Source organism: Apium graveolens, unplaced genomic scaffold, assembly GCF_009905375.1.
Source record: "Apium graveolens cultivar Ventura unplaced genomic scaffold, ASM990537v1 ctg8518, whole genome shotgun sequence".
Classification (NCBI taxonomy): domain Eukaryota; kingdom Viridiplantae; phylum Streptophyta; class Magnoliopsida; order Apiales; family Apiaceae; genus Apium; species Apium graveolens.
The window spans coordinates 3876-18957 of record NW_027421242.1 but is presented as its reverse complement, the minus strand read 5'-3'; the positions used below and the strand labels follow the sequence as shown (position 1 = coordinate 18957).

The 15082-nt window shown below is 34.6% G+C and overlaps 1 protein-coding gene across 2 annotated transcripts; it reads right to left on the bottom strand.

Annotated features, from left to right (window-relative positions):
* Positions 1 to 2429: 2429 nt before the first annotated feature.
* Positions 2430 to 14059, bottom strand: LOC141705072 (uncharacterized). 2 transcript variants are annotated; one of them, XR_012568213.1, is made up of 10 exons: positions 13688 to 14059; positions 12678 to 13196; positions 11724 to 12239; positions 10623 to 11057; positions 9641 to 10129; positions 8705 to 9181; positions 7907 to 8269; positions 6406 to 7430; positions 6163 to 6226; positions 2430 to 2637 (listed from the first exon to the last, which is right to left on the bottom strand). XR_012568213.1 is itself a non-coding variant. In XM_074508144.1 (9 exons), the coding sequence occupies exons 1-8, from the start codon at positions 13767 to 13769 to the stop codon at positions 6406 to 6408; spliced, it is 3906 nt and encodes a 1301-aa protein (XP_074364245.1). In that variant the 5' UTR covers positions 13770 to 14059; the 3' UTR covers positions 5944 to 6226. The 2 variants fall into 2 exon arrangements, 1 of the variants encoding a protein (XP_074364245.1); XM_074508144.1 differs by lacking the exon at positions 2430 to 2637 and having other exon boundaries at positions 5944 to 6226.
* Positions 14060 to 15082: the final 1023 nt, after the last annotated feature.

Here is a 15082-nt window from a genome sequence, read left to right as displayed (position 1 = left end):
GGATACCAAACCTTAGGAAAGGGTTATCCAACAATTTATAATATATAGATTGGGATGAACGTTCTCTCCTGTATGCTTAATTGAAAAATACTATTTTCTAGAGAATTTTTTTGAAAATTTGTGTAAAAAATATCTTTTGCAACCAAAATTAACTAAAGGCAACTTTTCTTTTATTTTCCGGAAGATAGTTAACGTCACTTTTGATTATATTTAAAATTGTATTTGATTTACTCAATACAACTTGTTTAAGCAATGTATTCTACAATTAAAAATATTTAATTATTAATTTTTAAAGTTACAATTATGGTTGATAGAGGTTTATTTTTGTTGCAAATATAGTTGCAAAGTTGCAAATATTTTTTTGTAAATATTTTTTAAACGATGATATGTTTGCAAAAAGTTTTATAAAAATAACATATTTTTGTTAAAATATTTCTAAATTAGGGTATTTTTCAAAAAAAACCCTTTATGATATAATTTCATATTTTATATGCATAGTAAATCCATATGTTTTAGTTAGAATATGTCTTTTAAAATAATTTGGCCCATATGTGTTTTAATTAGATTACTGAGAGGTAAATACTTTTTATTTTTAGGTTTTGGTAATTTATCAAACTAAAAGTGAAAATTAAATTAGATATTAAGACGCTTAAAATACTTCATTAGAGTTTGACGTGTGGCACTTTCCAAAATCAAGTCGAACTAAGATACTTTGAATAAACCGAATATTTATAGAAATCCTTTTAGACATGACTGGAGGTAGATATATCAAATTAAGGATATATTCTATACTAGGTTGTTTGTGTCAAATAAACAAAGGCAACGGTTAATGGTATAAAACCCGAGAATTTTCAAACGTCGATTTTACGAGCCAAAATTGTCAAATTATTTCAAATCATGTCATACTTACATGTTTTACTCTCAAATATATTGAATATATTTATTGAATATTTATATTCAATTAATAGTGCCAAATTTTATGCTGTTAGATAAAAGATTGATTTTATTTCCAAATACCCATAAATCCTTATTTTTTCGGGTAAAACTATTTTTAATTCAAACTAAATTGTTTATCGGACCTTATAGTCATTATTTCATAAAACATATTATGTTTGAATATATATCAAATCAAAACTTTTGTCTAACTCGTCGGTCGTCGGTAAAGACAAACAAATATTTTGGTCGCTCCTAAAGGTTATTTCAACATTCAAAAAATTTAAACATATTTCTCTGAATATATTTTAGACTCGAAACTTAGAATTTGTCATTCGTATCTTGCTTTCAACCATTTAGATTTGTTTTGCAAATTTTAATTACTTTTTTTCGAGACCCCCTAAAATTGTTCCCCAAATTTGTAAAACAAACTCAATTTACCAATATCGATAAAATGATCATCTTTTAAAAGAAATTTTTTTAAAAATTGTTGAAGTAAAATATTTGCACAATAACGACAGAAATTGATACATAACTAACAATAGCTAATTGAGCCATTTAATTACACAAACTTATCAAACATGAATAAAATATCAACATATATATTCCTTCATTATCAAAAAACTCACACAAAATACTCAAATAATAATAATAATAATAATAATAATAACTATTATTATAGTAATAATAATAATAAATTTTATAAATCCGGGATATTACATCTTTTATCCGCATGAAACCGTTCTAACCTCTGATCAGTGCGTTGTTGGTACTTATTAGCTGATGCTCGTATGATAAATTGTCCTCTATATGAGAGTCCCAACACATCTTCCTCTGTGATTTCTATTTCTCTACGTTTAAGCCTCAAATAAACACTGTTATGGTCGAAAATTTGAAAGATGTTATATGAAAGTTTTGATGGAAAAAACTCCAAACAAAAATCTTATAGATGTTAAAATCCAGAATTCTCACATTTGACCTTTTTCTCTTTGGTTCATGATTTTCGCATTCAGTATTATCATGTTTCAAATAATGAAGTAACTTGTTACATGCTTTAAATTATAAAAAATGTTAAAGAGCAACCACAAAATTATATTAAGGAGAAAACATGTTCTGCCTAATCAGGAACTAAAAGTTTGAGAGTAAATCAACTATTGTGCAAGACATGTCTGTACATAACAAGACAAGTCATCTTCAAAACCCTAAGGATAAGTTGTTTGATAATCTAATTTTGTATTATGTAATTATATTTCTTGAGTCTGTAAAAATGTTAAGTAGATTAAACTGGAAGATTTTTCAGTGAACAACCATCAAGCTAAAGAATAAACTCTAGAAGAAGAAGATCAAATGCTGATCATACCTCAGAGAGAAGTGTAGCAACTGGGAGTTAAATAATGTTATTCTATAACAAATGCTCTAAGTCAGATATCGACCAGACATAGATCAAGGGATATCGAGAAGTATGTAGAGAAGTCATAAAATGACTTGTAGAGAAGTCTCATGAGATATCGACAAGTCAACCTTATTTATATTACAATGTACGAAATCCCAATTTATTTATCTTACAACTGAAAATAAAATAGGCTTACAAACTTTTAACTCAAACCAATACAAACATCATCTGCTAGCTTATTTCATTTCAACCTGGAAACCTAACTCGCACACTTGTCAGGGGATCCTCGCTACCACCAGTTTCCTTTTTAACTAGAAAAGAACATAAAAGATGTGCAAGGGTGAGCTAACTAGCTCATCAAGTCACAGTGACAATACTGAGATTAAACAATGATCAATTGAAATGATATAGGACATCAAATTCCTTGATAAGTAATGATTAGAATTGGATATTCACTTTTATTTTAAAAACCAAGATTAGGCTGTTAATCAGTCACGCACTAACCACGAGCAAAACTCAGAACTCTGCTTTTTATACTGGATCCAAGACACAAATTGGCATATCATGACCACGAATCTGGCCAGACCACGAATCTGGTCCATATTTAAAAATAATTCAATTCTATAATAACAACATGATAAAGAATGTAAATAAATAAACAGAATCATAACTAACATTTATCTCGAAGTATAAAGTGATTCATAACATCATAAGGGTATATCGAGTTGTGTATAAGGATTGGCTTCAAGCCTGGGAAAGAATCAGATTATAGAAGAACAAAGGTTTAAGGATTATAAGGATTAACCTTCTGATGTATAAGGTACGAAGGTTTGTATATTAAACAATTTCGTTCCAGTAATCTGTATATGGTATATATGTATTTGTGGAGTCGTATCGTATATGTGTGATTCGTATTTGGGTATTCAACAATTAAAAGTTTACTAAGAATAAGGCTTACGGCTCAAAGATCAATAAGAAGAATCAGTGTTTAGGATTAAGTACTTCAAAGTACTTGCAATATACACAAGAACAATTGGGATACTTAACAACATATATAAAGAAATTTCAGGAATACTTGCAGTATACAAGGAAGATCAAAAATACTTGCAATATAAAACAGAACTATTCTGAATACATATCACAAGAAAGTTCAGGGATACTTGCCTTATCTCAATCCGCTTTCACTTTACTTGTACTCGTCTATTGATTCTCACTCACTGACCACTTGCTTTACCTTTCTATGTCTCGCTTCCTCTATTAGACATTACATTTATTTATCAATACTTATTCTCATCTCATTCTATTCGTTACAAGTTTAAGAAGGAACAAGTTTAAGAAGGAAGCAAGCAGCAGACAGATGGAAATCAAATCTCAGTCTCACAACATTTACATAGATTATATTACATGTATGTGAGTAAATATTGAACCTAATTCTCAAATATATAGCAAGGCACCTGCACTTATAGTGTATGTATGCTAAAAATTGTTGCTCGACACTATCCAAGCTGCTGGCATACAAGAACTTGACACGAGGAAGAAAGCAGCTGGTCGAATAAAATAGAAAAGAAGTCGCAGGAATCAAAGCCTATCGAGTAACTGAATGAAAAGGTCAGAGGATTTCCATATTAAAAGACAATGCGGGATGGGAAAAACTCTCTGCCTGTACAAGTTGTTGGGACATACTTCCAGAAGCTTAATGCACGCCAAGATAGGAGACTGTGCATTTGTACAAAACAAAATTGAAGGAGCTGCAGGAGTTTAGTGCAAGAGGAAAGGGAACATACCTCTCGAGGAACCGCAATGAGTACATTGTGTTTCTTCTCAAAAGATGCACAGAAAGACATGAGAAGAAAGCGGACATTGTATAATAGAAAAGTTAAAAATTAGCATCAGCTGGTGCAAGGAAAAGCTGCCTAAAACATGAAATTTAGAAATATTTACAATCTTTAAAGAACTGGTGCCACGCAAATCAAAACCGGGCATTTCAAAATCCCACAAGGCCCTATTACTAGATTTTTAGGTTCGAGGATGATGAGGTTCGTAAGAGTGGGTCACAATATGAGCAATTTAATTTCATTCATTTAAATTCTGGTTTCCAAAACGCTGGGTTTCACAACCAAATATATCCAGCATTATAAACAGTGGACAAAATATTAAATCCATCTCACGTAGAAGGAGAAATTAAATTAGGAATGCTTAGGGGGGTAAATAGGAGGTCTTCAACAGGAAAATACAATGAATTGTACAAGCATATGAAGTCATATGCAGAAACCTGCGAATGAGCATCAGGAACGAATCTGGTGTAATCAACCAGAGGTGTCAGTAAGAAATGGTACACAAGTGCAATCCAATGTGAGCATTTGCAAAGAAAAGTCATCTCATTTCCATATAACAAAGAGAGACAGTACAAGTTCTAAGAAGAGAAGGCGGCGAACCAAGATGGATATTAGATGATAAAATTTATTAGATGAAAAACTGAATATCTCGGAAGCCAGAATTTTTAAAGATACAGATTGAAGATGATCGATAAAAAGAAAGCAAAAGAACCACAACTCAGGTCAACTTGGTGCAAACTACGCATTGCAGGTCAATTAACTTCGACTCAGCTCAGTCTCAATCGGCTCAATTTAGAGCAAGATGGTGCTACCAGATATGAGATTAATCAAAACTACTCTTTCACATCTCCCTCTGGCCAAGTCACAATCGTTGGTCTTCATAAAAAAAACATTACTCATACACGGGTTTGAAGGCATGAAACAGCTTGCACTTGCATCTTGCATCAAAGGAAGATAGCTCAATACCAACTGTAGAGCTTAAAATCGGAGCACTAACACGGCACTGACAACCCAGCACACTCCAAGTCTGATATCACGCAAGGAGAGCTTCATCCAGAATTAATAATCCAAGGAGAAGCTCCTCAATGCCAAGAATAGTCAGACTGATGGGATAAAGGCATACTACAATGAGCTTGGGACTGAAAAATAAATCAGCAAAGGAAAATTGCAGATTCATTGTAGGTGGAATATGCAAAACATAGGTAAATTCAGGAACATTTAACTAAGCTCCTGGTCATGACAAGGAAACAGAAAGGCAAAATTTTGTAAAAATCCAAAAAATGGAAAAAAATTGGGAAGGAGGCTGGGTATAAAGGAAGCAGAAATATTAAGCAAAAGAAATTTATTATCTGCTCAGGACTTGAATAAAAAGGAAAAATTTGTAAAAAAGGGTAGCTGCTCCCAGCTATTGAAGACGATAAGATGACTCTGCAGATTCAAGAGTTCCCTAGGAATTAAAAAAAAAAGCTACACGATGAAGTAAAAACGTTTATGTAGCAAAATAGGAACAATTAGTCGAATTCCAAGACAATGACGGAAAAAAGCAACAAGATCTGGTATTTGCATTCAGTTGATGCCTACAGAAATAAGTACCAACTTCTCCAAGACACCTAGAAAATTAATATTAATCCTGCAAAATCCTAAATAAAATGGAAACACAAGCTACGTATCACAACATTTTTTTCCAATAAACGCCCCACTCACCTAGAACATTAATATTAATTAATGCAAAATCTTACTTAAAATGGAAACACAAGCTACGTATCACAACATTTTTGCCAATAAACACCCCACTAAAATAACTAAGACTAACAATGACCAAACAAGAAAACCCTACTAAATAGATAAAGAAGATTAAGAGAAACTTAAACACCTAAGCATATTAGATACCGAACTTGTCAAAATATACTTTATATTTAAGAAGTATGTTTTTCCTCAAGCTTGTCTATAATCCGAAACTTCAAATTTAATACAAAAGAGTAATCAAAATGTACTTCTGACCATGTTCCGATGCACCACCTCTCCTGAACAAACCAATCCAAGCTCCAATTTGAATCATAAATCCCTGCAAAAGTGTCAAGTAATCAGCTTTATATATCAAGATAAATTACAACATTTCCTACATATATCCTAGGTGCAACTTCGAATAGCAATACAAAGGTGGGTTCAAAGGCTAAATGTTGTATGCAATATGGTGAAACTAATGTTTAGACATGGTAAATCTGCAAAAGAAAACAAAATAACCTAAGACGGAGGGACAAGAGATGCGAGACAAGTGCAGATGCAGTCCATCTCACTAAGATCAATCTTCAGTCTTCTTTCCAAATGGCGCACATCATTTGCATCCAACAAATAAACCAACAGGTTCCCATCAATCCCAACTTCCATCATAACGAACTGATTCCTAACAGGTAGGTAGCGTTTTATGCTACCCCAATCATCAGATCGGAACTTGAACATCACCTCCCAACTTGAATCATCTTGCAAAGACCATATCCTATTCCACGATCGACCTGCTTCCTTAACAATCTGAACTAATCCCAGGTTAACGTGCAATGAGAATAGGAAAATACAAGAATGTTCCTCTGAACATAACCCGGGTAAATCAAGCTGCGCACTAGTCAAATCCGATAAGTCCATAGCAGATACAACTGATCTCTCAAGATCCTCCCCCAAATGAGCAGCAACAGATGTGCATAAGAGGTACACCATGCCAACAACACACACACCGTGACACATATGTCTTACGTTGTTGGGAACCCTCTGACATGTAACAGACCATGATCTAGTGGAAGATGAAAAAACAGCGATTTCCCTGGCTTTGTTCTTCCTAGACTGAAGTCTTTCACGAAATCTCAAAATCTTGTAATCGCCATCTATATCTTTCCCAAAGGCATAGCAAATCTGAGTGACAGCATCCGCAAGAGGAAGCTGAGGAATCTCGGATGGAACGGTCCACTCCTGAAGAATAGGGTTAAGAATAGTAGCATTGTCACCGTTGAAAAGTATGCACACAAGACCGTCTACATCAGCAACAAATTCAAACATCATCCTTGAAAATCTTTCAGGAATATCAAGACTGTCTATTTCCAAAAGCCCATTCAACGAATAATAATGAATGGCATCGCCTGTGTCAGGAGCAAAGAGGAACAGACAATCACGGAATTCATCCAGATTATTGAGATGATCCTCCACAAATTGAGGATCAGAAATGAACTCACTGGACTCCGAAGACGATTTGATGATCCAAGCCCTCGTATTCAATAAGGCTGTAATATATGAAAGATAATTCTTCAAGTTAATATAACATATAAAAAACAAATGCAATCACAAAATCCGACTAATAACCTTTTATGGTGCATCTATCATTTTGAATTAATAAACAAATAAACTCTTGTTCTATACAAATATATGCAGAACCTGTTTAAATCTTATGCAAGGAACATGTTATATTATAAGAAAAATCTAGACACTGACGTTGTATTTTAAAGTTGTTAGTGTTCACTCACACATAGGATTTGGAAAATTTATCAGATAAAGATGCACCAAAACAAGAATGTATTCACCCAGAAATATATGCAAGTCAACAAAAATGTTAACCTCAAGGACAAAAGCTACATAAAAATACCTCATATAAAAGGAAAAGAGGAGCATGCATTACAAGCATGACAAACAAGGTATGATGCTAAAGTACTATATCATTTACCAAGGCCCATATATCATATACGCGAAAAATGTAGCGCACCTGGTGGCTGGTTCAGGTCTTGTTGCTCATGACTACTGGTCTTATTAACAGTAGTCACACCGCCTCCTACACCAGCTTCTTGTCTCGGATTTGAGACCTCACACCTTGCTGAACGTTCTCTCTGCTGATGTTTAACTAAAACCTTGCCCTTTTTAGAGACCTCAGCATTAACTGCCTCTGCCTGCTCTGAGGAAGTATCTACATTATCATGGGCTCCAGCACTAGTTTCCAACTCACTAGGTTCACCTCTCTGTTCAAAAAGATTCTGATCCTTCTTTGCATGGTCTTCAGATTTCTGTGCTTTTGCATATCCTTTCCCTTGGCGAAGAACTTTGCCAATTAGCATATGGCCACTCAATAGAGCTGAAGATAACCAAAGTAGGATGCTCAAATTTGATAAAGAATATCACTCAAATGTAAATTATATAAAGTAGGATCTCTAATTCACATATGCAACAAGGACGAGTTCATAAAATTAAAACAGTGACATAGAGATTGTTAGAAAGATATACTCCACCAAAAAATACGACAAATTACGACAGAATTGTGGACATAACTAATCTAATTACTAGCATTGCTGGAGTAGTACTAATATTCGCCAACACTGTAGTAAAGTGTTCTTAAGAATATTCAGGAAGCAAATTATGGCGAAGGCGAAACTTCGCTTGCTTAGGATGAACAATATGCATATACTTGGGAAAAATGAACATGCACACAAGCATAATATAACATAGCATGATATTATAGTACTATAAACCAGAACCATAAATCATGTCTGTGGAAAATAATTAAGCGTACCCTGTGTTGCTGGTTCAGGTGGTTGGTTCACTTCTTGTTGCTCATAAGGTCTGTCTGGCTCACAAACAAATGCCTGCGCATAAGTCTCATTGAATTCCTCATAGACTGCCTTCCTATACGCAAGAGCAGCAGCCTTTTTCTTTACAAAATCCTCGTGCTCAACATTCACAGATGACAAAGCCAGTTGGTTGACAAAATCTAGCATCTCCATAGGCAGAAAATCATATCCAGCTTCTTGTCTAGGATTTGAGATGAACGATGAATTCTTTAGTAGAGCATGTCCACTAGTGGGAGTTTCGAAAGAACCCTCAACTTCATTACCGTGGACTCCAGCACTAGTCTTAAAATCGTTTGGTTCACCTCTCTGTTTAAAGAGACAGTGATCCTTCTTTGCATGGTCCTTGAATTTCTCTGCTTTCACATAGCCTTTCCCTTGGCGAAGAACTTTGCCAATCACCATATGGCCACTCAAAGGAGCTGAAAATAACCAAAGTAGGATGCTCAATTTTGAGAAAAAATTCACTAAATGTAAACAATGCAAAGTAGGAATTTTAATCCATAAATAGAACAAGGATGAGTTCATAAAATTCAAACAGTAACATAGCGAACGTTGGAATGAAATACTTCACCAAAACATACGACAAACTAATGGACGATAGAAATGCAGACACATCTTAAATAAATTTAATAACTATGCATTGCCTCAAGTACTTTCAATATTCACTAACCCTGTAATACCGTGTTCATAAGAGTTTTATGGAAGCAAATTATGGGGAAACTTCGCTTGCCTAGGATGAAAACCGATAGATCTGTTGTCTATCCGCATATACTTGGGAAAAATAAGCATGCACACGATCATAATATAACATCGCATTATAATATAGTACTATAAACCAGAACCATAAATCATGTATGTGGAAAATAATTAAATCATACCCTGGGTTGCTAGCTTAGGTGGCTGGTTCACTTCTTGTTGCTCATGCCGTCTGTCTGGCTCACGAACAAATGCCTGCGCGTAGGTCTCATCAAATTCCTCATAGACTGCCTTCCTATATGCAAGAGCAGCTGCCTTTTTCTTTGCAAAATCCTCGTGTTCAACATTCACAGATGACAGAGCCAGTTGGTTGACAAAATCAAGCATCTCCATAGGGTGAAATCCATCTATCGATTTCCTAATCTGAACCACCCCATTCGTGGAATCCCCAACATCATATCTGGAGTCCCCCAAAACAGTTGTCGAACCTACATGACCTACCTCCACTTTAGATCTAAAGCACTCTTTACTTTGCAACCCAGCGGTCATGTTAACAGCATTTATGCTACTTGCTTCACCAGAGCCTTGTTCAAAGAGATAGCGATCCTCATTTGCGTGGTTCTTGGATTCATGTGATTTTTCAGAGCCTTTTCTTTGGCCACTCAATGGAGCTGAAAACAACCAAAGTATGAATACTCAAATTTAATGAAAAAATTCACTATAATGTAAATTATACAAATCAGGATCTCTAATTCATATATGCAACAACGATGAATTCATAAAATCAAAACAATAACAGCGAACGTTAGAATAACATACTTCACAAAACATGCCACAAAGACGATAGAAAGGCGGACACATCTTAACATACTCAAAATATAAATTTAACTACTACGCATTGCCTCAAATACTTATAATAATCGCCAACACTATAGTACAGTGTTCTTTAGAAATTTAAGGAAGCAAGTTATAGGAAAAATATGCTTACCCATAAATTATAGCACAAATTATGCTTTCTTAGGATAAAATCGACAGATCTGTTATCTATATGCATTTACTTGGGAAAATTGAGCATGAACACAAGCATAATATAAAATCGCATGATAATATAGTACTATAAACCATAACCATAAATCATGTCTGTGGAAAATGATTAAATCATACCCTGCTGGTTCACTTCTTGTTGCTCATGAGGTCTGTCTGGCTCACGAACAAATGCCTGCACATAGGTCTCATCAAATTCCTCATAGACTGCCTTCCTATACGCAAGAGCAGTTGCTTTTTCCTTTGCAAAATCCTTGTGTTCAACATTCACAGATGACAGAGCCAGTTGGTTGACAAAATCTAGCATCTCCATAGGGTGAAAATCATCCATCGATTTCCTAATCTTCTGTAGAGCATGTTTACTAGAGGGAATCTCTAAAGAACCCTCAGCTTCACCACCGTGGACTCCAGCACTACTTTTCAACTTGTATGGTTCACCTCTCTGTTTAACAGAACAATGATCCTTCTTTTCATGGTCCTTGGATTTCTGTGCTTTTGCACAGCCTCTTCCTTGGTGGAGAACTTTGCCAATTACCAAATGGCCACTCAATGGAGCTGAAAATAACCAAAGTGTAGGATGCGTAAATTTGATAAAAAGTTTAACCCGGACGTAAATTATACGAAGTGGGATCTCTAATTCATATTTAAAAGAAGCAGGGGCGGATCTAGAAGATTTCTTTAGGGGGTACCGAGTAAACTCGAGGAGGTGCCCCCTTATTCCTGATTATTTCTGATTTTTATGGGGGGGCTTCTATAATTTTTTCACCCGTTTTAATGGTGCAAAAACATAATATATATATATATATATATTATTTAGGAGTGTGGCCCCCCATGCTCCTTTGCTAGATCCTTCCCCGGCAACAAGAATGACTTCATAAAAATTAAAACTATAGCATATTGAACGTCAGAATGATATACTCCACAAACCATATCACAAATGAATGCACGATACAAATACGGACATATTTTAACAAATATTAGTTACTATGCAATAACTCTAGTACTTCTAATATTCACCAAAACTGTAGTACAGTGTTTTTCAGAATTTTAAGGAAGCAGATTATGGCGAAACTTCGCTTGCTTAGGAGTAAAACCGATAATCTGTTATCTATATTCATATAGTTACGAAAAATGAGCATGCACCACAAGTTACATAACATGATACATTAGTTCTATAAACCAAAACCATAATTAATGTATTGCGAAAATGATTTGGCGTACCTGGGGTTGCTGGTTTAGGTGGCTGGTTCCTGTGTTGTTGCTTACGAGGTCTCTCCGGGTCATGACCAACTGCCTGCGCATAGGTCTCATCGAATTCCTCATACAGTGCCTTCCTATACGCAAGAGCAGTACCCTTTTTCTTTATAAAATTCTCCTGCTCAACGTTCACAGATGACAAAGCCAGTTGGTTGACAAAATCTAGCACCTCAATAGGCTGAAAGTCATCCCTCGATTTCATAATCTGAACCACAGAGCTGACAGCCCCTTCCCCGAAATTTCCAAAGTCCCCCAAAGCTGTCATCGAACCTACATGACCCACTTCCACTTCAGATCTAAAGCAATCTTCACTTTGCAACCCAGCGGTCATATTACCAGAATTCATGCTACTTGCTTCACCAGCCTCTTGTTCAAAGAGATAATGATTCTTATTTGCATGGTCCTTGGATCCATGTAATTTTCCAGAGCTTTTCCCTTGGCGAAAAACATCTCCAATTACCATTGGGCCACTCAATGGTGCTGACAAAAAAAACCAAAGTATAAGATCCTCAAAATTTGATAAAAGATTTCACACAAATGCAAACTGTACAAATTAGGATCTCTAACTCATATATGTAACAAGCATAGGTTCATAAAATTCAAAAAATATTCTAGTGAAGTCAGGTATAGTAATTTCAGAAAAATGCTGCAGGCATAGAAGTACTTCTGCACAATTAATTAAGAAAGATGAACGACGTTGACCTCAAGTAAAAAGGCTAAATACACCACGGTAACAAATACATCTGCAGATTATGGGAAAACTTCGCTTGTTTAGGTTGAAAACCGATAGATCTGTTGTCTATATGCATATACTTGGGAAATATGAGCAAGCACACAAACATAATATAACATCTGATGATACTGTAGTACTCTAAACCAGAACCAAAAATCATGTACGTTAAAAACAATTTAGCTTACGCTGGGTTGCAAGTTTAGGTGGCTGGTTCACTTCTTGGTGCTCATGAGGTCTGTCTAGCTCATGAACAAATGCCTGCGCATATGTCTCATCGAATTCCTCATAGACTGCCTTCCTATATGCAAGAGCAGTTGCTTTATTCTTTGCAAAATTCTCGTGTTCAACATTCACAGATGACAGAGCCAGTTGGTTGACAAAATCTAGCATCTCTATTGGGTGAAAGTCATCCATTGATTTCCTATCCTGAACCACAGAGCACACAACCCCATTCGCAGTATCCCCAACATCATATGTGGAGTCTCCCAAAACCATCGAACCTACAAGACCCACTCCCATTTCAGATCTAAAGCACTCTTCACTTTGCAACCCAGCGATCATAGTACCAGCATTCATGCTACTATCTGCTTGTTCAAAGAGATGATGATGATCCTCATTTGCATAATCCTTGGATTCATGTGAATTTTCAGAGCCTTTTCCTCTATCAAAAACTTTTTCAGTTACCATAGAACTACTTAATGGTGCTGAAAAAGAACAAAAGTATACAATGCTCAAATTTGATAAAGATGCTACACGAAAGTAAACTATACAAAGTAGGACCTCCAACTCATTAATGTAACAAGCACAGGTTCACATTTTACTGGTTTGCTATGATACATGAATTCTCTTGGGGATCAATATTGATTGATTACGCTTGGACATCGTATAATCTATCTTCGCCTTTCATTGCTTACAATTATTATCAAAATTGACATCAAAGCCCTAATTCACAGACCTAAACCCCAAATGTAGTCAATGTTCATCTTAATAAGCAAGATCAATTAGCTAAACAATTACGCACACACGCACACACATACACACAACACACACATACACATACATCCATATTATACACATATATTATTCTGCACATATATATACATAGATACATACATACATTATTTTACGAAAGAGGAGAAAGAGAATCACGTGAGGAAACGAGATAAACAAGAGAAAACGGTAAATAAAATGGCACCTGGACAGGTTCTGCCGGAATTCGAGGAAGTAACCGGAATTCTTCGAACTCCGCCGTCAATTCGCTTTACTGCTTCCACCATCTCAGTCCGACGAGTTCGTTACAGCTTCGTCACCAAACAGCATATGTACAAAATGTGGTTTGCTGTTTGTGTATGTATATATACAATATGTGGTCTGGTATTCTGTTAGTGTGTGTATATACATATATGTGTATACACATATGATCTCATATGTATGTATACACACAATATGTGATCTCATATGTATGTATACATACATCTACCCAAATATATGGGGGCGATCTCGGGGGTTTGGGTAAGCTCTCAGCTTTCAACTTCAACATCACGTCCAAAAGCACAGAATGTGTGCTGTGTTTGTTTTGCCACTTTCTTTTTCATTTTTTTTAAATATATCTAGTTTCGATTAACCCGTGCCCGATTTGCCGATTAATCCCTTAATCCCTAATCGGTACTTGAAAAAAATATATAAATAAATATATGTAAAAATACAAAAATTAAAAATAACATAAAAGTAAACACTACTCCCTCTATCCCTGACAATATTTTCTATTTGTGTTGAACACGTTTGTCAATGCATATTTTTAATTGTTAATATCTTTAATTTCATATTAGTATTAAATATAAAAACTTTATTATATTAAAATATTCATAAATACGAATTCAACAAAATCACTCAGAATTATATTTGATCTTATAGATTAAACGTAAATTAATAGTCAATTGCATAACACGAAGGGCTTATGCACTCCACTCGCTGTCTACTAAACGAGCGTTCGAGCGAGCGTGTTTGTAAAAATATCATTTTTCAAGGGGGGCTTTTTGTGGAGCAAGGCTAGTCACTGAAACACTCCACTTTGAACCATTACCAGCAACACAAAAGGAAGGCTCAAATTATAAGAGACCATAGTATACTAGCCAATATTTAGTGCGATATACTAATTGCTTTTAACATTCGATAGTAGTTAATAATATATTTTATAATATAATTTTTAATAATTGAAAAATAAATTGAAAAATATAATAATTTATAACAATATATGTTTTATAATAATTTGAGACTTGACTCAAAATAAATAATATAATATAATATATTATTCACAGGACCCGAGCCCTAAACTCGTAAAAATTGTTAAAATAAAGAATATAAAAGTTTAAATATAATAAGCTATTAAACGGAGTTCGAAGCCTGAATTCATGAGAGCGGTTTAAATATTAATATAATAATATTTTATTATAGAAATTGTTAAAATAAAGAATATAAAAGTTTAAGTATAATAAGCTGTTGACGGGGTTCGAATCCTGAATCCATAAAAACAGTTTAAATATTAATATAATAATATTTTATTATTACATCCAATAATTCTCGTTTTGGT

Excerpts from the sequence above, each read along its gene's own strand:
- LOC141705072 (XM_074508144.1), bottom strand. The coding sequence starts at position 13,769 with ATGGTGGAAGCAGTAAAGCGAATTGACGGCGGAGTTCGAAGAATTCCG. Across the intron at positions 12,240-12,677 it reads ACCTAAACTTGCAACCCAGC|CACCATTGAGTGGCCCAATG; the intron begins GTAAGCTAAATT and ends TTTTTTTGTCAG. Across the intron at positions 9,182-9,640 it reads ACCTAAGCTAGCAACCCAGG|CTCCTTTGAGTGGCCATATG; the intron begins GTATGATTTAAT and ends GGTTATTTTCAG.